This window comes from Sebastes umbrosus, chromosome 6 (genome assembly GCF_015220745.1).
Source record: "Sebastes umbrosus isolate fSebUmb1 chromosome 6, fSebUmb1.pri, whole genome shotgun sequence".
NCBI lineage: Eukaryota > Metazoa > Chordata > Actinopteri > Perciformes > Sebastidae > Sebastes > Sebastes umbrosus.
The window spans coordinates 22,556,924-22,582,293 of NC_051274.1; the positions used below are offsets into that span (position 1 = coordinate 22,556,924).

The 25,370-nt window shown below is 39.3% G+C and overlaps 1 protein-coding gene across 1 annotated transcript; it reads right to left on the reverse strand.

Annotated features, from left to right (window-relative positions):
- Window positions 1–1,413: 1,413 nt before the first annotated feature.
- esyt1a (extended synaptotagmin-like protein 1a) lies at window positions 1,414–25,061 on the reverse strand. Its single transcript, XM_037772881.1, has 31 exons — window positions 24,394–25,061; window positions 20,543–20,584; window positions 18,024–18,158; window positions 17,688–17,761; window positions 17,372–17,444; window positions 17,208–17,297; window positions 17,058–17,113; window positions 15,018–15,138; window positions 14,650–14,826; window positions 14,085–14,167; window positions 13,352–13,400; window positions 12,990–13,079; window positions 11,503–11,598; window positions 11,349–11,420; window positions 11,181–11,267; window positions 10,801–10,950; window positions 9,305–9,487; window positions 9,036–9,212; window positions 8,866–8,948; window positions 8,699–8,747; window positions 8,518–8,607; window positions 6,909–7,004; window positions 6,596–6,667; window positions 6,415–6,501; window positions 6,133–6,279; window positions 4,123–4,253; window positions 3,884–3,976; window positions 3,667–3,798; window positions 3,480–3,585; window positions 3,285–3,334; window positions 1,414–2,729 (listed from the first exon to the last, which is right to left on the reverse strand). The coding sequence occupies exons 1-31, from the start codon at window positions 24,730–24,732 to the stop codon at window positions 2,702–2,704; spliced, it is 3,258 nt and encodes a 1,085-aa protein (XP_037628809.1). The 5' UTR covers window positions 24,733–25,061; the 3' UTR covers window positions 1,414–2,701.
- Window positions 25,062–25,370: the final 309 nt, after the last annotated feature.

Below are 25,370 nucleotides of genomic sequence, written 5' to 3' on the forward strand. Positions count from 1 at the left end.
TTTTTTTACTTTATTTATTTATTTAGCAGATAGAATGAAATACTATGAATATTAAGGACTGTTTTTTATATATATATTTTTCCCCCTTTCACCAAAAAATAAAGAAAGAAAGAAAATAATAATAGTACAATGACAATAAATAGTGACTTTAATTTAGCTATGTACAGATATCAGAAGTCCAAATGACGGCCTGAGGGTCAGCAACCGCTAACTCTTCATTTCTAATGCTTGTTTCGGTGTGTGTATTGTTATGATTATGATTATGATTATGATAATAATCATAATAATAATAATAATAGTATTATAACGTTTTATTTATTTATTATTTTATATATGCATTTATTCATTTAGCAGGTACAATGAAATACTATGAATATTAAGGACTCATTTTTATTTTTTGGCCCCCCTTCACCAAAGGAAAAAAAAAAGAAAATAATAGTAATAATACAATGACAATAGATAAATAAATAACCAAGCCTTCCTTTTTTAACATAGTGGATAATTTAATGATAAAACAAAACAAAAATGCAAAAATACTGCACTGTAAATTATTTAAAATGTATTGACATGCATTGACAGCGCTCATCAATGGTGAATGCTTCATTTGTCCTGTAGTGACTTTAATAATTCATTTTTATTATTATTTATCATTATTATTTATTTCTTTTATCTATTTAGGTATTTCTCTGTTTTTCTTCTTTCCTCCGTTTGTGATTAGTTAATTTAATTCCATGTTTAAGTTGCCAAATCATCCCTGTGTACCACACTATCTCAATCACATCAAAGAGGAATGGGGGGTGGGCTCATAGGAGCCCTAGTTTGAGATAATATGGTACTAGGATACTATTGTTGCAAAAAATGTAAAATACCTGTCCCTTTATAATTGTACTGTTGTACTATACCTTTTGTGCCAATAACATTTTTTTTAACATAACTACATAATTAATCATTGGGCCCAAAACAGACTCAAAGATTAGATTTAGATTTAGATGACCCCCTCAAGTTATACTTAATTTTCTTCTGTGTGCTCATAAAGATGCAAAGGCAATACTATCCTTTGTTTGACGACCTGGTGAAACCCAAGAATTGACGTTTTTTTAAAAAAGCCTCAGCAAGGTGTTTGAAAATAGCTGTCTAGTAATCTTGAAGACAAGGATAAGACCAAAACATGTGTCTGTGACATGTGACATCTATTAGACATCTATCTGTGACAGTGGGATATATTTTGGAAAGTTTGGAGTTGGTAAAATGGATGCGATGAGCAACCTTAAATTGTCTTAAAATACAATTAGATTGACCCTGGAACAAGACGTACTGTCATTCACCCATTGTCATCTATACCTATGTTAATAAGTTCATCTTCCCAATCGTTCATCAAGAGAGGCCCCTGTAAGATTGAAGTCACAAAACTGGTTTGATTCATGAGTGCAAACTTTAATCAACAACTTCAGCAGATACATGATGATATGTTCAAATAATGTCAAAGTTCAGCAGTTTTCTTCTTCAGTTCTTCTGACACTTAAAAACACTATTTTCTCTCCATCACCACAAATCAGTGCACAAGCCTTTGTGGTGAGGTGACAGTGGTGGTACATAGAAGATGTTCCACTGCTAGCACACAATATAGGCCCATTTCACATCTGCCATCTTGACATGTAATTGCAGGGTAAACACAGATGTAATTAATAAAATGAATTATGGTCCTGTTCTATTTAGTGTCACAGCCACTCTAGTGAGTCAGCATGGACAGTACCAGGGACCTGGTCCACTTAAATGGAACAAGGCCATAATTAATGTTATTAATTACACCTGTGTTTACCCTGCAATGACATGTACAAATGGTTGCCGTGAAAAGGGCTCGCTTCTCATAAGGTCATAACTGTTTTGCTTGAAAAATAAAGTCTAAACGCGGCCGACAGCTTCAGCCTGTTGCATTTTTAGCACTAGGAGCACGTACAAACACAACTAAAGCATGGGTGCAAGAACACCAGCAATGTGTTTTCAGTATCTACAAAGTTTTCTCTTCATAAAAGCACAGTGATTTAGACTCTGCTTACAGTATCATACCTCTGTTTTCAGCGGTAAATGTGAGGGTCTAGGTTTGTAATACTTTTGATTTATAAAAGCAACTTTAATAGAGCTCTAGTTAAAACATATAAAACTTCATTTGGAACATAATTCATAAACACTGACAAACTGTGCACAGTTTTGTAATACTTAAGGCAATAATATAAACGTATATAAACAAAGTAATATCGGGAATTATTTGAAAATTGTAAAAAATAAAATTCAAAGGAATTTCTCTCTGTTGTTGTGTTGGATGTTGTAAATCCATAAAACAAACATTAAGACATTTACCACAGCAAAAGCCCTTTTTCTGAATAAAATTCAAAGAGGACTTTGACATGCGTTTGAAAACATATAAACTCGGTAGGTTGAGCAACATAGTTGCATTATTATCAAACATCTATTCAGCCAAAATATTCTACTGAAGAATCTGACAGCATGGATTCACCACAGTTAACACTTTACGGATGATAAGCTACATGTAAAGTTTCATAAATACTGAGTTTTTGTGGAGCAGTTATGTCATCATTTTTGTCTTCAGTGACGGTGGAAATTTTCATTTAAGCTGAATATACAAACACACAAATCACAGATCACAGAAGCAACACTTAACATTATATAGTACTTAATTCTTCTAGTTGGTCTCTGCTACCAAATCGTACCTGGAAAAACAGAAAGGATACAGTTTGTTGTTTAAATAATCTTGAAGAAAGTAATATATGAACATAAAAACTCTATTATTAGGGCTGTCAATCGATTAATATATTTGATCGTGATTAATCACATGGTACTCCAGAGTTAATCGTGATTAATCGCAAATTAATCTCACATTTTTTATCTGTTCAAAATGTACCTTAAATGGAGATTTGTCAAGAATTTAATACTCTTATCAACATGGGAGTGGGCAAATATGCTTACTTTATGGAAATGTATGTATATATGTATTATTAGAAATCAATTAACAACACAAAACAATGACTAATATTGTCCATAAACCCTCACAGGTACTGCATTTGGCATAAATAATATGCTCAAATCATAACATGGCAAACTCAAGCCCAGAACTACATCCTAAAAATCGCAAGTTGCATTAATGCGTTAAAGAAATTAGTGGTGTTAAAACAAATTTGCGTAACAAATATGCATTATTGTCACGGTAACTTTGACAGCCCTATCTATTATATACAACACTGTTCAGTAGATGTTTAGATTATTACCATTGTGTGACACCAGCCTTGAGGTCAATTTGGTCCAGGTCCAGCTGCAACTGAGGGCAACAAGGAAAAGCAAAAGATGATGTTTCACATTTCTGTATCTCTGGCGTCTGGTGGCCAAAACCACAACGCCAACATCAAGGAATTTATGCAATATTTGTCAATAACTAACTGCATTTCAGACGATGATATATATACCTTGCCGATGAGCTCCCTCTCTCTGCTCATGAAGGAGACGTTGTTCTTCACAGACAGGTCAAGTCTTCTCTGTGTGGCCTCCTCCAGAGAGAAGTCAAAGTCAAACCTATGGAGAAATAGAGAGAGAGATGTCAATTAATATCCTCACACTTCCTTCGCCATCGTCAGTCTTGTTTGTGCGTCTTGCCTATCGTTGAATTCTGGGTTGAGGTCTCTCTTCTTGGTTGCAGTCCTCCTCTTGGTGGTGGCCTTTTTGTCAGGCAGCAGGATGAAGGTAATGTAAGGGTCGGCACCATCCTTGGAGCAGGCAGCCAGGGCTCTGTGGGCACACAGCCATCACATATTTACAACATGTGTGTTCCAGGAAAAACAAATGTGATGATAAAGAAGTGACATGTAGAGACCTGCAGGAGTAAATGGTGATGTAAAGTCTGCTCTCCTCAGCGGAGTAGCCGATGGTGAGCTTCACCTGGCCTGCTGAGTTTGGGTTATCATTCCTAAAGACACAGTGTAGAAAACATGATTTACATTATGAAGTCTTTGAATATTTAGGGCAAAATAAGATGAAATAAAACACTAAGGAAACCCTGATCGCCACAGTGAAGGCAGTGACTACACAATGATGCTATCATGTGTGACTCACATGTTGAATCCACTTCTCTGTCTGAGGTCTAGATGAGAAGGAACCCATCTGGGTATGGCCTCCTCTCCACCGCCATCAGTACCTGCTTCCCCTGGAGCCTTACGACACACCGCAAGCTGAGTGTCCAACACCTGCAAGACATACGGATCATAGTTTAGCATGACATTGCTGCTGCATAATAATCTTTTACCTCGTGTCTGAATAAGGACTCAAATTTACAGACTAGCTTTGCAGCAAGACTTGAAGTTGGCTGCTGTGTTGCCACTGCTGTTAAAGGGGAAATCCAAAGTCAGATTCTGGTACAGAGATATATGGCTGTGATCTCCTACATTTCCCAGGATGCCTTTCAACACCCCTGTGTTGATTGACATCTTGCCAGTATCTGTATATATATGGTGGTTGTGTCTTTTTGGTGTTAAAGGAATAATTTGACATTTTGTGAGCGGAGATTCAAGAAATATACTGGCACATAACCCCCTGTAAAATTACTACTTCTCGTTTTTACAGTACAGATTTTGTCATATTTTATTACCTTTGGACAGAGCCACGCTAGCGGTTTCCATCCTGTTTCCAGTCTTTGTGTTAAACTAAGTTACAGACATGAGACTGGTATCCTTTCTCAAAGAAAGTGAGTAAATGTATTCAATCAAAAATATTCCTTTAAACTTACCTATGTAGCAAAACCCAGTTTAGTAAAGTGAGTGACAAGTGCAGAGACAATGGGCCTCATGCAGAAACATTCTCTTAAATTTCTCTTAATTTTCTGTTAAGAGAAAAAATAAGAGTCAACTCCAGATGCACCAAACGTTCTTAACCATCCAGATCTGCTCTTTATACCCAGGTGTGCTGAATAATGAATCCCACTTGATCATACATTAGAGGCGTGTGGCAGATTGTTTATTATTAGCATTGATAACGCCCCTTAAACACTATATAAGGGCAGGTGTTGTGATGTGTGCAAATACTCTGGCACATGCCCAAGAATTATAGAGATGCCACCAAAAATGTTAGAAGTGGAAGAATTTTAGTGAAATTTAAAAACTAAACTAAAAAGTGAAAAATGACTGCTGGGACTGGTAGTGCAAGATCTGTAGGAAGTGGGAGATTATGTCAGATAGAGAGAGAAAAAGAGTGCGAGTTTTAGTGAGTCTTATTGTGCAATAACAAAGTTGTGGTTTAAACTTCCTTCGCAACATTACAAACAAAGATAAGAACATAAATAAACTTATCTACACAAAGCATCTGCAAAGATGCTAAAAGGGCTGTAAGAAGAAGAAGAACTTGAGATACTGTTATATAAACTTCAATAAAGTAAACGTTCTGACGTTACAAGAAAATCAAAAAGCATCAAAGAGCAGTAAGACATTCAGAAGCTGAACGCACGCAATATCATTCAAGAGTTTTTATAGACTTAATTGGGATCAATGGACCAAAAGTATTTCTTTAGCAAACCAATTTAATAATCCAATTATTATAATTACTCTAAAATATAATAATCTAAATTTGATTATATGATATTATGGTGTTTTTTTATGTACCTCAAATTTAAAACATGTGTTTCCTTGTCCAACGGACAACTGACTGTGAAAACAAGATGTTGTTTTTCTTATCTTGGTATAACTGGTAAAATGTTCTCTTACTTAAGAGAAGAACAAAAATAAGAAAACATTGGTGAATCCCAGAAATCAATGGTTACTAACAAAATAAGAAGAAATTGTGGATACAAACAAAAACAAGAGGGAATTTGTTCATATAACACGTCCTGCATGAGGCCCAATGTGCTGTATATCTGCTATCTTTCAGTCTGCAGCACGATATTCAGTAAGAAGTGCTGCACTTTACTGATACTGGACCATCAGTTAAGTATTCAATGCATTGCAATATTGGTTCTATACAGGAAACACAAGTGATAGATTACAGAATTAATAACATTCAGGGCGTTACTCACATGGTCACATACTGCAGTATATTGGTAGTGTAGAGAGAATAAGCAGGATATGTTGTCAGTACCTTGAGCGTGGCCCTCAGTAGTATCTGGCTTTCTGGCAGCGCTCCATCCAGATTGAGCCAGCGGTCCAGCACCAGGCCCTGCTCCATTAGCACCTCTCTGAGAGGAAGTGTGAAGGACCCAAGGGCCTGACCCCAGCTGTGGGAGAGCTAAAAAAAAACATACACAAACATTTTTCAGACTGCATTTTAGAATAATAAATGGTATAAATTAGTGTCATCTGCATTACGGCTATATAGTTCAGACAAAAAGTGAAAAATGCTGTTGATGTCTATGACTCTCACCTTCACTGTAAGTATTTCATCTCTGGGGTCGCGAACCAGAAAATGAAAGGCTTCGTCCCATCGAGGGGACGTGGAACGCTCACAAATCTTAAGAAAGAACGAACAGCAGAATTTAATGACTTTTCAAACAACACTTTTCTTTTGTTGCATTCACAAGCTCATCTAAGAGTCATGATCCCACCTTGGTTTTGTGTGAAACATTTTTGAGGATAATCTCAGCCCCGACTTTCGGCTCCTTCCCACTCTTCTTCAACTGAAATTACACGCAAAGAATATTGTAATACACACATTGTAATCCACAGCATCTGCAGAATTAAAAACACTCATTACATCTATATATAAATGAGAATGCAGCTGTATTGGGACACAACAGTGTTTTATACAAAACATGGCCACTAAAAGCAACTGTATGCACTCTTTAGAGCGAGGAAAAACACACCAAAAAAAACATAAACAACCAACAATGCCCCAAGGACTAATAGATATGGTCTCACCGGCAGGCCATGGGCACGCTCCACGTACACAAACAGCACCGCCACAGATGGCACAACCTTATTTTGGAACGACTGCTGAGACTGATACTGCAAGATCTGTAGGAAGTCGGAAAATATGTCACGCAGAGAGAGAAATTGTTATTGTGCAATAACAAAGTTGTGGTTAAAATTTCCTCGCAACACTACCAACAAAGATATCAACATAGATAAACTAATCTACACAAAGCATCTGCATGACTTTACACAATGCTTATACACCCAAAACTCAAGTCCCTCGCTGTAAAAGTTGTTCTCTTTCCCTGTCTCTTTACTGTTTCACAGTACAAGAGGCAAAATTTAAAAGATAGGTTTGGATTTTTTCATTCCTCCTGTCCATACTGGCTGTGAAGCAGTCCCTCTCAGTAGCACAACTCCACTGTAAAATCCACAGTCCTCCTCGTTCTGTGCAAAAATGCATTCTTAAGATCAGCTGAAGATAATATGAAGCTTCAGCAGACCGAGTTAGACAAATCTAAATCTTTCAGGTAGGAGGTTCAAGAAGTTTTGAAAAAAGTACTCCTGGTAGAAATCCTTTTTTAAATTGGAGACTCTTTATTTGAGGCCCTGCCTTCAGAAAATGTTAACTCTGGTGTCAAATACCTATTTTGGAATGTAAGCGCTGCAGGCAAAAAGACTTAAGAAATAGATTTATGATGGAAAGAACATCATAAAAACTGATTTATGATGGAAAGAACAGCTTTCTCCTTAAGACTGCAACAGGATAAGTTTGTAAAACAAAATTAGGTATGGACGATATATTTTGGTCCCGATAAATTATTGGCCAATAATGAGAAATTTATATTATTATGTATTATTCAATTATTCTATTAAATTATAGTCGTTAAATGGATGTGGATGAAGACAACACGATTGCAATTTGCAATACATGTTTTTTGATGCACTTAAAAAATAAATGAACATTTGAAGAGTCAGAACTGTTCTTTGTTTTTGTTGCGTTAACAAAATAGTGATGTTGATTAGATTTGGTCAGCACTATGAAATATTCCCGCAGGTGTGCATAAACTACAGGTTATGAACTTCTTTTTAAAATAGAAATCGTGAAATTATCAGTTATCTTATCAGTAACTGCCATGAGAACCAGGTAATTATCAATATCGGCTGAAAGAAATCCATATCGTGCATCCCTAGTAAAAAAAATTTGAATATTGGATCTTGTATATTAAACCTGTAAATCTATCATTTGTTTAATGTAAATTTAGTATCATCACGGTACACATGATATGATAAGCTTCTGGTTCTACTTACTAAGATTTGCTTATTTATTATGCACTTTCTTTTTCTTTTTTTATACCTGTATTTTTTATCTTATTTTATTTATTTCTGTACACTTATTTACTTTTGTATTATTTGTTAATTTATCCTTTCTTTTGCAATTGTTTAAAAAAATATGCACAGTCAAGGCTTTTTAGGTTTATTATTTATATTATATTATATTATGTTATATTATATATATTTATTTATTATACATTATTTGTATGTTGCCTTGGTATTGTATATCCAAATAAGAACACAATATAAAGTAATATAAAGAGAGTAATAATTATGTTACCTGATCCAGTCTGGGTAGGTCAGAGACTCTGGGCAGCCACTCCAGCATCAGGTGAACTCGGCCTGACTTCACATCATTCAGAGTGTACCACTGTAACAAGAGCGGCACACAAATGTCAAGGTAACCATATAAATACAAAGATTATTTGTTACATTATCTGTTCACAATGTGTCACACATACTGTATCGATGAATTGTGCGCTGATGATATCTCGTAGGTTAAGCTTGAACCTGCAAAGACAGGACTCAGTCAATACTTTATCTTCTTTTTTCATTTAAATATCAATTAAATGAATGAATGTGTAGCCAGAAATGCTGCGAAAGTTTTATTTGTAATGTCATGACGCACCTTCCGAGGAAGTCATCCTGATCGATGTCCTTGTCAAACAACTCAAACTGAATCTCCTGTCCAGGAAGCTGGGTCAGAATCACCTACATCACAGAAGAAAAATATTAAATCTAAGCTAAACCTAATAATTTCATCAGATGAGTAGAAGCGCATTAAACAAAAGGTAATACCTCATAGAGTTCATTCCAGATGGGGTTGAGGTTCTCTTTGATAGTGTGGCTACGGAAGGTGATACCAGCCACGCGGATCTTGACGTACGGGTCGCTCTTCCCCTTCACCATGCCCCCCATGAAGTTGTCCTTCGCTATCAGGTTCTGGGCCTCCACCAGATGGATACGCAGCACTCCCTGTGAGCACAACGAGGGCAGGAAATTATACTATAGTGTGTATGTTTGTGAGCGAGGCTGAGTTGTGCTTGCTGCTGTTTGACTGTTTTTACCTCAGTTGCAAACTCTGGGTCGGGCGTGGTGTGCTGTGGTCGTGTTGGTTGTGGTTTACCTAACCCGCCTGGCCCCAGAGGGTTCAGTTCTGATGTGATTCCCCCCTGACCCATCCCGGACCCAGAGGACGAAGGCCGAGGAGACGGAGTCGTAGGAGTGGCATCATCATTTAGCCACAAAACCTAACAGGAAACAAACAACAGGTTGTGGTGAGCAACTGTCAAGCGGAAGAAAGCAGGTTTCTTCTTTTTTGGTGTCTGTATTTATGAGGACGGCGTGTTCTCACAAGGATAGAAAGAAGAGGCAGAAAGAAGACATGCAGATGGTCTACTTTAGGTTTTATCTTTTTGTGTGTTAGGGTTAAGTTCAGTAGGCATGTAAAGGGAGAGGAGTTAAGAGTTGCTAGAGTACTTTATAACATCGCCAGTGTCTGACATTCTTTAATCTCAGGGTTCAACATGATCTGATTTCCATGGATAAAAGACACACACACAGTAGAGCCATGGTATGTTTAAATTTGAGATCTCAGCTTTGAAGGGTGGTTGTGGGTGTGACACTGAAGCATGCGTCTGATGATAGTTTCCTGAGGCCAAAGCGGTCCTTTGGGAGCTGGCAGCATTTCAAAGTCTTCCACACAGACACGTCAGCTGGGTTAATTCTTGCCAAAAAAGGGCTGGAATTCACATTATACTTATATTCTGCTCTACTCAACACATGTGAGTGTGCAAAAAGAAAGAATCTAAGGGTGCTTTCACAACTAAACCATTTGGTTCAGTTAAAACAAACTCAGGTCTGTTTGCCCGGTCAGTACGTTTTATTTGGGCTGGTGTGAAAGCTGTCAATCGGATCCTGGTGCAGACCAAACAACCGAACCCCTTCCAAGTGGTGCAACAGCAAACAAATCAACCACAGAATTTCATGTATGGGATTTTAGCATGATTTCAAAAGTTAAACTACTAAAAAATCCATCTGCTGATCGTGAAATCTGTCCAGGAAACGATCTTGTTTATCTGTATTTAAGGCCATGTATATAAGCAGTACAGCAGCGCGGGTGTTTCCCCTGAGTAACAGGTCAAAAGCTGTTAAAACTGCTGAGCTTTATCAGTTCATTATCTCTATTAAAAAGTGTGACAGCGATCCCACAGTAATACGTCTCATGCGAGTGTTTGTACAGTTCAGTTTCTACCATTATTCATCATAACATGCAGTCGATTTGCAGTCTAATAACACTAACAATGATTGCAATCAGTTATTAATCAAAAAACATAAATATACACATCAGAAGCATTAAAGTGCTGCTTGTGGGTACTGATGACAATCGCCACAACTGTCCAATCAGTGAGTTACCTGTCAGTCTGTATAACTTTGTGCTTACTCCTCTGGTTCATTTGTAAAAAGTCAGTGTGAACAGGAAGCTAAGCTAAAATAGTCCGGACCAAATTAACCAAACTACAAGTGTGAAGGCACCCTGAGTCTGTGTGTGTGAAACACCAACCCTTAGCACAATTTTGACGTAGATGCGACTGGCAGAACCAGAGTTCTCCAGCTGGAACCACTGGTCCATGGTGAGTTCAGGGGTCGCCAGAAGACGGGTCAGAGGGATGCTCAGACTGCCCAGAGACAGAGCACGGTCATCATCTTTCACCTGGTTGAAAAACACAGGGACAGAAGATGTGGAGTTAAGATAAAGGCAAATATCATGAAGGGGAAAAGGGCCAGAGAGTGCAGTTTACAGAAACTACAGAGAATACGCCAGGAGGGAAAATCAATAAAGTATTTAGAGTACTAATTTCCTTGACGTCTTGGGAGTAATTTATGTAAAATCTTTGCAGCTAGCTGGGTTGGTGTGTGCCGTCAGTACTTATAATGACTTACTTGAATGTCGATGTCTTGTTTACTAGGATCCTGAATAAAGAAGGTAAAGGCATCCTCCCACACGGGGCCGTTGGTCCCGTAGCACGTCTGCAGAAGAGAGAGGAAAACATTCATTACGCTCGGAGTTTGGTTCTATGTATTGAGAAAAGGTTAAAGTTGTATCCTTACCTTGCTCTCTTTAGTTGCATCCTGAATGGAAATCTGTACCATTGGGCTCGGGTCCTTGTTGCCTTTTCTCATCTACAACATATTAAATACATCGATGTGGGTGACAGATGAAAACTGAATGCACACCATGTGAGATAAGTAATGCTAATCTTACAGGCAGCGCGTGAGCTTGATCAAGATAGATGGCCAGGATGGCGGCAGAGGGAGGATCAGCCGTCTTACTGGTCAAGTTCTGGTTCTTTTGGATCACCTGGTAGGAGAACAATGAACAGAAGCAAAGAGCATGTGAGGAAAACGATCTGAGACCATAAAAGCCCGACGCCCAACCATTGGGCAGCGACAATTTTACTATTTTCATACTATCGAAAACAAGTTGATTGTTATTGATTGACTGTTTGACAGTTTTTGATTGGTTTTATTTATTTAGATTGATGTATTTAGATTGATCTTAGATTGTCTTTAACTTCAACTTAACTTTATTGTCCCTGAGGTAAAAATAGGCATAAATAAATATATAATAAAATTAAATCAGGCATAATAAAATACATAAAAACATACGATCAAAATATGTAACTGCAACCACGCAACCTCACATAAAACTTCAGGTGACAGCATAACATAACTCCTGGATTACATCCAGCCATCTCCATCCAACCCATAGGTGCCACTTTAGATTGTTTCTAGGATGTAATGTTGTAATTATGTAATTCTTTATTGATGCTTATTGATGTTATCAATCTGTAACTCATTGTTTTTGCTCTTTTTCATGAGTATCTTGGCAAGGGCACTTACTCTAACTTTAAATTATAGGACTTTTTTTCAAGTAAAACTCAATAATAATAATAATATTTGTAATAATAATATGACTCAATGGGGAAAATATGACTTTAAAGGAACAGTGTGTAACATTTCGGGGGATCTATTAGCAGAAATGTTCAGAAATGTTCATTAGTGTATAATCACCTGAAACTAAGAATCGTTGTGTTTTAGTTTAGAATGAGCCCTCCATATCTACATAGGAAGTGGGTCCTCTTCACAGAGTCTGCCATGTTGCTCCACCATGTTTCTACAGTAGCCCAGAACGGACAAACCAAACACTGGCTCTAGAGAGAGACTTTTGCGTTTGTATGTTACAAAACTGTGGTACCACCAGCCACCATCTGACTTCCATTGCTCCTGAAGTAGTGTTATTATGGTAAGGATGACCTCTGAGCGAGGTGAACGGCGTTACTACGGTTTTGCACTCGTCGGCTCACGTTACCAGTCTTAGAAAGGGAGGAGTGAGCGGAGGGGTACTAGATGCTGCCAAATCCTACACACTGTCCCTTTAACTTTCTATTTCGTTATTTTTGACACTTAATTGAATATCAGGGCACAGGGTGTTGAGTGGTTTAAGACGCGTACCATGTAACCGCAACGTTCCTGGTTCAATTCTGGCCAGAAAGCTTTGTCGCATGTCTCCTTATGCTTCCTGTTTCTCTATACTGTCAAATGCCAAAAATAATCTAGCATAAAAATAAAGCTCCTGATCCTTATCAGTAGATCAATTTTCAATTTTGTCCACATCACTACCCAAAGCCCTGCCACTGATGGGCCAAAAACAGATTCATTGAGTAGCAGAAAGCTGTGCCGTAAACCCACCTCACTCAGCCTGTCAGCAGAGGACAGCAGTGAGAGCCACTCCAGCCGGAGGTGGACACTGCCAGATGTGACGTCCTTCAGATTGAACCACTGTTCACAAAAACAAAAGGCTCATTAAACACACATTCTTTCTCCTCTGATCTGGCTGATTTCTTTGAGCCTGGATGGCAGGATTAAAAAGGGTGATATCAGAGCAGATCACGAGGAGGCACATGGGGTCTGCCATGTCACAAGCTAACAGGATTACTGCAGTGTTACGCAGATGCTTTCCAGAGTGAGACAATATGATAACAGCATTCTTGTGCTTGATAAATGTAATCGTGATGAACTGAATCTTGTCTAACATAAGCATTACTACTCACATCATCCACAACTCTGGCCTTCTTTACAATATCAAGATCCACCTTGGCCCTGAAAGAGAGACAGATTGAGAGAGATAGAGAGAGAATCAATGAAGCCGTGAATCAAAGGGACTAAAAGGCGTTCAAATTACGACAGAATCATGGCCCAACATGGCAATAGACCTTTTCAAACTTGACAACATTAACACTCTAAATGGGCCCCTTTGTATTTCCTGTTGCAATGTTTATTAAAGAAGACCTATTATCCTTATTTTCAGGTGCATACCTGTATTTGGGGTTTCTACTAGAACATGCTTACATGCTTTAATGATCAAAACACACTCCGCTTCAGCTCCGCTTGAACTAGCTTTGTTTGAGGGCGTGCCAAACTAACTGCTAGGCAAAGTGTTACTTAGTGACATCACAATGTCACAGAAGAAAAAGGCAGGACTTCAATCAAAGGCGTTTCAGGCAGTTCAGGAGCAGTGTTTCTGTGGGGGAGAGCAACTCCCTTTGGCGTGGACTTTGCAAACCTTTTACAAGCACATTAAACTATATATAACACACTAAAAGAAAGGGAAAAAGCACAAAAGTATAATAGGTCCTCTTTAATGCAGTAGCTGACAGGAAGTAAACTTGGACCAAAGCTGTTGCCCTAGCAACAGAAATATCAATGAAAAGGTCTATAGCGGAGATGGGAATGACATGAAAAGCACATAGAGACCAAGTAAATGAATGAGAATGAAGAAGCTACCTCCCCAGGAAGTCATCCTGGTCTGGGTCTTTGTCAAAAACTTCCACTTCCAACTCCTGACCAGGTACTTCATGGACAATCACCTGACACACACACATACACAAAAATGGACAAATACGCACAACAAATATACAAATATAGATACAGCCACGCATGACACAATAACACAAGGACATGCAAACAGAATCACAATGCCAAGAACGTTTCACTTTTGTGCTGGGTAGATGTTATAATAATAACTTAATATCTATTTCATAAATTTCATAAACCACAAAAAAAAAAAGACGAATGTGTCCCTCAGCAAGCAGTTTTCGCAAGAACTGCTGCTTATCTCCGACACAAGAGCTTCCTGCTACCACAGAAACAGATAAAATCACTATAAAACTGTTTGTGTTTGACATATTTACTGCTGGTGCTTCACCACTTACACAATCCCTATGAAGCAAGGACACCAACAGCAAGCTGTAACTTTGAGCACACAAACTGGTGGGGAGTGAATATCAAGGCAAAGCCATATATCATGTTTCTTTCAGCTCAGTTAGGGATATATTTTTGTCCCTCTCACCTCATACATCTCCCTCCACTGTGGGTTCAGGTTGCTGTCCACGTGATGAGAGGTGAAGATCTGGGTTCCTACACGCAGCACGGCATACGGGTCTGACTTCCCGTCGATTAAGCCCTTGATGACAGTATCCTTGGCAGTCAGGTCCTCAGCTTCCAGCAGGTGGATACGCACAACCCCCTATAGCATGTGCACACACATGCAGGAAAACACAGAGAAAATGTTTCTCACAAAACATGGATCCATGTTTCTTATTCTCAATTTTCTGTATGACTTTAAGGCTATGTGTTTGCTTGCAGCTTATATACTGAGACATATTCAGTCTGTGTGGGTCCATGTTTCTCCAGGTCATTCATAATTGAGTCAGTTACCCGTGGGAGAGGGGAGCGGAGCTGCGCAACGTGCAGGTCGGCCACCAAGGGAACAGTTAGACGGTTGGGGAGCACCAGGTGGGAGGCTATTGCATCCATTATCATAGTGTCCGACATGGCACTGCAAAATGAATGCGAGGACGATGTTGGGGACACAGGGGAACACAGACATACAGACAGACGCTATATACTACTGCTGACAATATGAGCATGCATAAATAACATGATATCCATGTTCTCAGCAACAGAACCAACAGGAAGCACCCATTGGCTAAAGATGAGGACAGTTTTCTGTGAAATCATGTTGGCTAATGTCATTTAACGGAGGAATACAATTAAAAAAGCATCGCCAGAGGGAACTGATCTGTCAGCAACACATTTACACCTCTGACAATGCTTTAATTGTATTTTTCACAAAAGTATATTATATAAGATCGTAACACACACAGTAGAGACTCAATCCCCATACAATTACACTGAATATGAATGTTAAATAGGTCGCTCTCATTTGTCAGACCATCAGTTTATCTTCATATTCTGTTTAATTGTACTGTGGTTGATTCGACATTGTTTGCATTATGACCTTACATAATGGGCCTCAAAAACTACCTCCATATAAATACATGGAGTTATAATATACATACTGAATAATTACAAGAACACCAGTATGGCATAGAGTTGAACATGTTAAAGGATAAGGCTGGCATTGTTCAATATTTTTCTTATTATCAACAAACGTCATAAAAAGAACAAGTAGTGCTATGTCAGTACTATGTCTGTGATACTGCCCCGAGACCTTTCGCTTCAACTAAATATTACAAAGATTACAAGATCAATTTTTACAAAAGAGGTCTCAAATATATACTTCATTTTTAAAGTAATTCTCTAAAACAGCTGGGCAATGTAGTTCTTTTTAAGCAAAAGTTACTCAAACAGGAGTTAATAGTGGATTTGTTGGGGACAATTTTCTGAAGCGAATTAATTTGTTGCTTTATTGTGTATTAAAAGGGCAATACCACCTAAATTAAAGGGATTGTTTGTAACTTCTTACACGTATAAATCAATCTGGGTCGGTGTCCCATGCGCGCTTGCGTGTGCTTACGCCGTTCAGACAAGACTCCAACAGAAACTACACGGAAGCACCAAAACCGCAAAGTTATATCTAGTGAAGCCCGTCTTGCAAAACAGTGTTGGCCGCGGTCGGAGGACGCGGTCGGAGGACGCGGGGGAGACCGTAGCTTCGGTCTCCAGGGCCGGGGTCTCTGCTGAACATGAGCTACTCTCTCTCAAAGCCAGAAACTAGAGAAGTAAGACTCAAACTTGTGATGTCATAGGGTATAAAGTGTCTTACTTGTGTTGTCAGTTGAGAAACTCATAACATTACTCTCCCTATTAATTGTCTATGGAGCAGTTCCAGATTTCAAACTTATGACATCACAAGTTTGAGTTTTAGCGCTCTTGTTTTTGGGATTTGGGAGACAGATGTTCATATTTACTAATATTTTTGGACTGTCTTAGACCACAGGAACAACATGTATGAATTTTGAAAATGGGCGTCGTTCCCCTTTAAGGCAGCAGAATGGTGCGCGTGGGATTGACTCAAAATAAACTACAGTGCCCCTGTTCATCGTAATGAAGGAACATGTTACCCTGTGCAACAGCGTGACTCATTTATGTGTTTTCAAAAGTTTTCAATTTCAAGGATCAATTGATTGTTTGTTTCAGTCTTTTCCAAGGATTTGCTGATAAGAAAAAAAATATAGCATATCGCCACACATACCCTTTAAAGATGTGAACACACATATCCATCATCTAACAGATAGAAATATTAGCGTGGCTGTCCGTCTCATAAATTCTTTGAAATGTATCCATCAATTCCAAAAAGTGCAGCCCCCAAACTTATCTGCATGTCAAAACTTCATCACAAACAGGCACTCCCATTAAAAAAACTATTAAAAACAAACATCAAAACAGACACAACAGATCATTGCGGCCGCACCCTAAAATCCATCTACACAGAGCTCCATCATATAAACTCACTTCAACCCGGGGATATCTAGCAGGTTGGTCAGCCCGGTCCAGTTGATGTCCAGTTTCTATGATCCAGATAAAAGTAAAAGACATATGAATACATAAGTGTAGACCTCAGATAACAATGCAGTGCAACATCAAATGTGGTGCCACACTCACAGGCCTGCGGATGAAGAACATTGTGATGGCACCAATCAGCGGGATGTCTCCGATCAGAGGCTCGAGGATCACACGCAGCTTCCCGTGGAGCTACAAAGAGAAAATGTAATATTGAAAGGATGTTTTCAGGCCACGTAACTATCACTAATAATTCATTCTCATACCTGGACTCCTTTCACTCCAGCTTTGCAAAAGTACTTCTTGATTTCTACATTGATCTCGACATCGCCGGCATAGCTGCAAGTAGAAGAGCATATGTGTTTACAAGTCTAGAGATAAATGTTTAACTAAGGGAAGCAGCTGATTTTAATTATGATAGAGCTGTGTTAAGTAAACAATGATCTGCTGCTGTAACAGACAAAGGCAAGCCCTACCCTAGTGTAGGATACTTTATAGGAATATTTCATATGTCAGGAATATTTCTGACTTGACTGACTAAGTGTTTATAAATAAGCAAAATCAAAAGTTGTGATGCATTACCTCAGGTACAAATCCAACATAACTTGTCTCTTATCGTGTTCTGTGTGAGCCTTCACACCAACCACCTTCAAAGCCTGTGAACGCAACAGCTGCTATTACACAAAGCAAATAAGACTGATGGAGACTTAACATTTGCAAAGATGCACATGAAGATTATCATTCACTGTAATGAAATTATCAATCTTTATGCTTGTGATTAACAGGCTAGTGAGACGAGCTCTGCATTACCAGACTTGCACACATATTACCTACATTAACATTCTGCATTTTTGTATTTTCTTGGTCGTAGACATTTACAGAATGAATTGCTGCTTTCATGACAGGCCATTCAGATACCTTGTCTCCGATGTTGACCTTGGTGAAGCTGAGAGTCTGCAGATGAATGCTGGAGGCACGGATGGCAGGAGCAATGGTCTCCACCAGCAACTTCTCTAGATACTGGCCTATGAAGGGCCAAGCCTGCTGCAGGATCTACATCACAGAACATTCATTATTTTTCTTGGCAGATTTGAATACGGCAAAGACGTGATCCAATGTTTTGTTATATATAAGATCAACGTATTCTCATACAATGTTTCGTATGATATATTTCCTCCTTTTTCTTTCGTTTTCCTACGAATGTCGAGCAACACGTGTCAATTTCCACTCATTACATGCATACAGTCTCTTCAAAATAAACTTCCGTCTTCACAGGAAACAGCTTCCTTGGGTTTAGTCAATAAAACTACTTAGTTAGGTTTAGGAAAAGATCGACTTGGGAAGTGGCGTTACTTAAGTACGTCAGTTACGTGACAAATAAATCGGTGTTGATTTTTGAAACATTCGGGTTTCACACAGGACACAAACACCGGTCCCCTGGGCGAAATTTGTTTTATTTTTTGACCCACCCATCCACCAAGACCTCCTCCCTACGCTGTGTTTGTCGCTCTTTATATTTCCTGGTTCACATTTACATGAATTATGCACAAATTGGTTTTGTGGGATATACACAAATGACAGTGCATTACTTTTCGTAGGTATAGCTACAAACAGTGTATGAAGATAACAGCGAAAATAACAAAAATGGGGATTTATTCATCTAGTATTGCGCCTATCATAACATATCGGGGATGGAATTAATCTGCAGATCCCCCGGTTCAAAGTGAGACCAAACTTTTCTACAGATGTCAGTTTCTGAGCCACAGCAAAAGGCCAAAATGGGGCCTGTAAAAGACTAAGTAAGGCTTGCTTTTAGCCTAGCCGATTGCTGGAAATGTGTTTTGCTACTGAAGCAGTTGTTGATCAGTACCAGCCGGTTAAGAGGAGTGAGGAGTCAGCAGTCAATGATGGTATAAAACAGTCAATATACAAGTTTTTTTCAAAAATTGTGAACGACCGCAATTACGGGAGATCCTTCAGCATATAGTCATTAACAAGCACTGAAAATATCAGACTGATGGGTCCAGTATGCAAGATTAGCCGTGGACAGACAGACACACACGACCGAGCGCATGATCTCCCCACAGGCGGCGATAATGAATAAATACATGTAATCAAATGTGTGTGTGTTTGCATGTATTGTAATATAATTCTGTGAGTAACATCTATCTTTTGTGCTAAAGCTTAGTCATAGCAAAGCACTTCCTGTGAATACAAAATAATTTACAAGGACATGACAGCAAATAACAAAGAACCATAAACACACACACTTCACAAAGCCATGACCACAGACTGTTTGCCTTGAAAAGGCTTTCCAGAGAATCAGAGGACAGAATCTAAACAGTGAACAATAGCTCAACCATCAATAATTCAGCAAGATGGTTATGAAATAAATTTATGAAGTGCACCCCAGTTATAAGTCAATTTGGAGAACATCATGCTGAAGTAAAATTAAAAAGAAAAAATAATTGTTTTACTCCACGGGTTCATAATTTCCTAATCATTTCCTAGGAGATTTTTCAGAAAGAGCAATGAAATTTGTAATTCTGTGTTATGTATTGAATCACTGTTATCGCTCCACACAGCCTCACACTCGTGTTAGCTTCAGCATTTCGGTGTGAGGTGTAAGAGCGAGGTGCAAAGTCCTGTCAGCTACTGTTTACTGATCCTCTGGCTATCAGGATCTAACAGGCTACAGAAACAGGAGTATCCTATATTATTTATGATACAGTTATTGACATTCAGTTAAATGATGCATTAAAGTGCAACTCCTCACGGGCTTTTTTTACATGCATTATTCACAGATATTACCAGCTCCTTTTATTTGCATTTGTCAAATATAATGACAGGTGGGAACACTTCAGGGCTGATGTATGTTTGTTTACGGCTGCAAGTGAGGAAGTGTGAATGTGTCAAATGTCCGGAATCCCGGAGGAAAGACGTGGGCTGGTGAACGATGAGTCCAGCAAATTGCCATCCCACAATCGGAGGCTTTTGAGTTCATAACATTTTTTCCCTGCAGAAGGGCGCTTCGTGTTATTAGTATTCACATCCACACTTGCCCTGTGCTGATGCGAGGTTACTGTACTGACAGAGACAAAGAGTACCGCGATATGATCTGAGCCACTCTCTCTGCCTCTTAATTACACCAGCAGATAATCTGCTCCGACGGAGAGGCTGCAACGGGAGCCGGGTCACTTAAAGTCCACACAAGTGTTCTTTATCTTCATATTAAATGTGAGGCATTGCAGCTATAGTGGGAGTTACTCGAGTGAAACACAGACACTTTATCTAGAAATCATTGTTGTTGAAAAGTTCAGCTGAATGAAAGGGAGCAGTCCATTGTCATACAAGCACGTAGATGCACAAATGGAGTTTCTAATGTATAAATACATACTAGCTGCATGTGTGCAAAGTCTGATAGGAAAGAAACATACCTTATTCAGCCACTCCACTTTTTCCACATCTGGAAAGTTGACCTGTGAACAAGTAATATTGGTCAGGCATGAACTCAAATGCAACACGGCAGTGTAAGATGACCTCCAGCTCTGAGCAGAGTAGTTAAAGGTCCAGTGTGTAACATTTAAAGTTAACGCGATAATAACGTGTTAACGCCAATTCGTTTTCACGTCATTGATTTCTTTAATGCATTAACGCAACTTGTGATTTTTAGGTTGTAGCGGGCTCAATTTTAAAGCTAGACTCTAGCCAGTGGCTAGAGTGAAGATATTGGTATCATATAAAACTAGAAAACCCAAGGAATCCATTGGTACCATCCATGTCATATCTCATGTAAAATAACAAAGTTACGCTAAATTTTTGGCAAGGAAAAACTGGCATGGCCATTTTCAAAAGGTTCCCTTGACCTCTGACCTCTAGATATGTGAATGAAATGGGTTCAATGGGTAACCACGAGTCACCCCTTTACCTAACCACTTTATGATAATCACATGCAGTGTGGGGCAAGTCATAGTCAAGTCAGCACACTGACACACTTACAGTAGTTGTTGCCTGTGGGGCTGCAGTTTGCCATGTTATGATTTGAGCATATTTTCTTATGCTGTTAATTGATTTCCAATAAATAATACATACATTTGCATAAAGCAAGCATATTTGTCCACTCCCATGTTGATAAGAGTATTAAATACTTGACAAATCTCCTTTTAAGGTACATTTTGAACAGATAAAAATGTGTGACTAATTAGCGATTTAATCATGATTAACTATGGACAATCATGCGATTAAATATTTTAAGCAATTGACAGCCCTACAATATTCAGAATTATCGTTGTGTTTTCATTAGCTTAGAATGAGCCGTTTATATCTACATAGGGAGCGGGTCTTTTTCATGTTTCTACAGTAGCACAGAACGGACAAACCAAACTGGCTCTAGAGAGAGCCTTTCAAGTTTTTACGTTCATTAAAGGCCACCGTAGTTCTCCGACATGCTTGTGAAACTGTGATATCGTGAGCTAAGGAGTGCAAAACCGTGGTAATAAATCAAACAAATCCTACACACTGTACCTTTAAAATACTTGAGATGATTCTTTTACATTGGAAGAGTTTAAGTACAAGGCGGTGTGTCCACTTCATTAAACAATTTCCCAGCTTTCTACCTATAAAATATGTATCTGTTTACACATTTAAATTAGAAGTAAATGGAGAACACAGGCCTAACAACTAATTAGACAAAATTTCAGGAAACCATTAACCACATGCACATCAGCCTTTCCTCCAAACCACAGAGAAATAAGATCTCAAGATTAGGCCTATCTGCTATAAAACACACCCAAACACACACACACACACACACACACACACACACACACACACACACACACACACACACATTTTACTCTCTCTTCTTGCTTTCTATCCAGATATGGTGGTCCTGGTTACTGCCTCTGCTCTCTGCTCTCTGAAGTATGTTTATGAGTCATCATGTTTTTGGAGCCGGATAAGGTCAATGGCAGGGAAACAGGAAGAGGAAACACACAGAGAATCTCTCCTGTAGCTAGTTAAAATACGTTTATTTCAGTATTGAACTGCATTTCACCATCTGCTTCTCTCTCAGTGTAAGGTCTCCACTATACTTGTGTCATTCTTTCCACCTTTCCACTGCAAAGAACTCATGTGACATTTAAATTCACATTCCTCAGTGTGGCAGCAGTTTACACCAATTCTCCAGGCACTGCACATTAGGAATGTCTAAATGGGGCTGGTCGGGGACAGGAGGGAAACGGGCAACTGTGAACAAAAAGGGCACGTATTTATCTGAGGGTTGTAATGAAGCTTTTAGTCTCTGTCTTTTTTATGCGTAAATGTGTTCACTTTAAGAAGTCTGGAGCTAATGGTAAGAAAGTAAGTCAATTTATTTTTTCAAAGTGTCAAGTCAAGTCAACTCAAATTTATTTCTATAGCACATTTAAAACAACATGAGCTGACCAAAGTGCTTTACAGACATAGGCAGAATAAAAAACAGGTCAACAGAGCAGACAACAAAATCACACACATCCACAGACAGAGACCAAGATAAAAATCCATGAGTAAAAGACTGTTATAATAAGCATTATAAAAGGCCAATTAGTAATCACAATTCAAGTACATTCAAAAGCCAAAGAAAAGAGGTGGACGCTACAAACACAGGAGCAATAACATAATGACCTACTAATGTGTAATATGCATGTAAGAGCCCATCACCGTAACAAACTAAACAACAGCAAGCGCCTAATGGTAAAAAAGTAAGTGTCATGCACCAAAACATGCCCATCCCACATGGGCTTACAAGACACTACAAACACAGGAGCAATATAACATTATGACCTACTCATGTGTAATATGCATGTAAGAGCCCATCACTGTGATGCAAAGTATAGCTGAGATGCAGCTCAAGTTCAACCTGACAGATGTGGCAGATGTGACAGGTGATAACAAACTGCAGAGAGGAGAATGACCCATGATGGCAGGGTTGTAATGAATCTGATTAGTCTCTGTCTTTTTTATGGGTAAATGTGTTCACTTTAAGAAGTCTGGAGCTAATGGTAAGAAAGTCAGTCAATTTATTTGTTCAAAGTGTCATGCACCAAAACATGCCCATCCCACATGGGCTTACAAGACACTAGGAGCAATAACATAATGACCTACTAATGTGTAATATGCATGTAAGAGCCCATCGCTGTGATGCAAAGTATAGCTGAAATGCAGCTCAAGTTCAAGCCTGACAGCTGTGCCAGATGTGACAGTTGATAACAAACTGCAGAGAGGAGAATGACCCATGATGGCAGGGTTGTAATGAATCTGATTAGTCTCTGTCTTTTTTATGGGTAAATGTGTTCACTTCAAGAAGTCTGGAGCTAATGGTAAGAAAGTCAGTCAATTTATTTGTTCAAAGTGTCATGCACCAAAACATGCCCATCCCACATGGGCTTACAAGACACTAGGAGCAATAACATAATGACCTACTAATGTGTAATATGCATGTAAGAGCCCATCCCTGTGATGCAAAGTATAGCTGAGATGCAGCTCAAGTTCAAGCCTGACAGCTGTGCCAGATGTGACAGTTGATAACAAACTGCAGAGAGGAGAATGACCCATGATGGCAGGGTTGTAATGAATCTGATTAGTCTGTTTTTTTTATGGGTAAATGTGTTCACTTCAAGAAGTCTGGAGCTAATGGTAAGAAAGTCAGTCAATTTATTTTTTTTTAAAGTGTCATGCACCAAAACATGCCCATCCCACATGGGCTTACAAGACACTAGGAGCATAACATGACCTACTAATGTGTAATATGCATGTAAGAGCCCATCGCTGTGATGCAAAGTATAGCTGAGATGCAGCTCAAGTTCAAGCCTGACGGATGTGCCAGATGTGACAGGTGATAACAAACTGCAGAGAGGAGAATGACCCATGATGGCAGGGTTGTAATGAATCTGATTAGTCTCTGTTTTTTTTTATGGGTAAATGTGTTCACTTCAAGAAGTCTGGAGCTAATGGTAAGAAAGTCAGTCAATTTATTTTTTTCAAAGTGTCATGCACCAAAACATGCCCATCCCACATGGGCTTACAAGACACTAGGAGCATAACATAATGACCTACTAATGTGTAATATGCATGTAAGAGCCCATCCCTGTGATGCAAAGTATAGCTGAAATGCAGCTCAAGTTCAAGCCTGACAGATGTGCCAGATGTGACAGTTGATAACAAACTGCAGAGAGGAGAATGACCATCATGATGGCAGGCGGTGGAGGTGTGTGAGCCATGCATGCAGTCAGCGCTTATAAATACTTACCCAGGGAGGTAGATCCCTCTTGGCTCTGAAAGCCTTCTCGGTGGTGAAAGCCCTCTCGTTCTCCAGCAGGTACATGGCAGACTTGAGCCTCGCCACTTTCTCCAGTCGACTGTGTTTCCATCCCATGTAGATCATCAGAGCGAACAGGACGACGCTGATGCTGAAGCCGTAATATCCAGCCAGGTACACTGGGAGAAGAGCACCCAGGCATTTTGCAAAAGACCACAGCACGCCCAGTGCTCGTTCACCTGGAGGCTGGCTCGGTAAAAAGGCCGGTGCTGTAATCACCGTGTCTCCTCCTCCACCTCCGCTCATGAATGCATCCGCCGCGGTTGGCATCGCAAGATCAGTTTGACTTCACTGGCTCGACCAGCTTCAAACGCTTCTATGACAGACTGAGTGGCAGCCAAGCGCCACTGAAGACTCACCGCCGTTTTAATATAGAAACCATGGAGGAAATCACCGATAAACTGCGCGCTTCGATCCGGTTAAACCATGATGATGACGGCTGCTGCTTCTGCTTCTCTCCACTCCTCCTCAGTTCCTTCTGCAGCAGGGCACCGTTTCATTTACGTGTCAAAGCTTCTCTCTTCTTCACAGAGCAGAGCAAGCAAGCAGAGACCAAACACCCGTGAGTGAGGGCGGGCTCTTCTTGTTTCAAGCCCTCCTTTCCTTTCACATGAAATCCAGTAGAAACCTTAAACCCTAGAATTAACTTGGAGCGTCATTATGTGCGCAGACTCGGGCGGAGCGTAAATTTACGACGACACAAAAAGTGAACGATTGATACAGATACAGATACAGATAGCTTTATTTATTTATCCCCGAAGGCTAATTCAGTTTCTGCAGTCAGTCCACCGAGACATTATACATACACATTCATACTGCATCATCAATGACAGAGGGTAAACACAGTATAGGTGGCATATAGGGGAGGTGCAAGATCAATAAAAGCCACAAAATGTTATGTTTTGGAA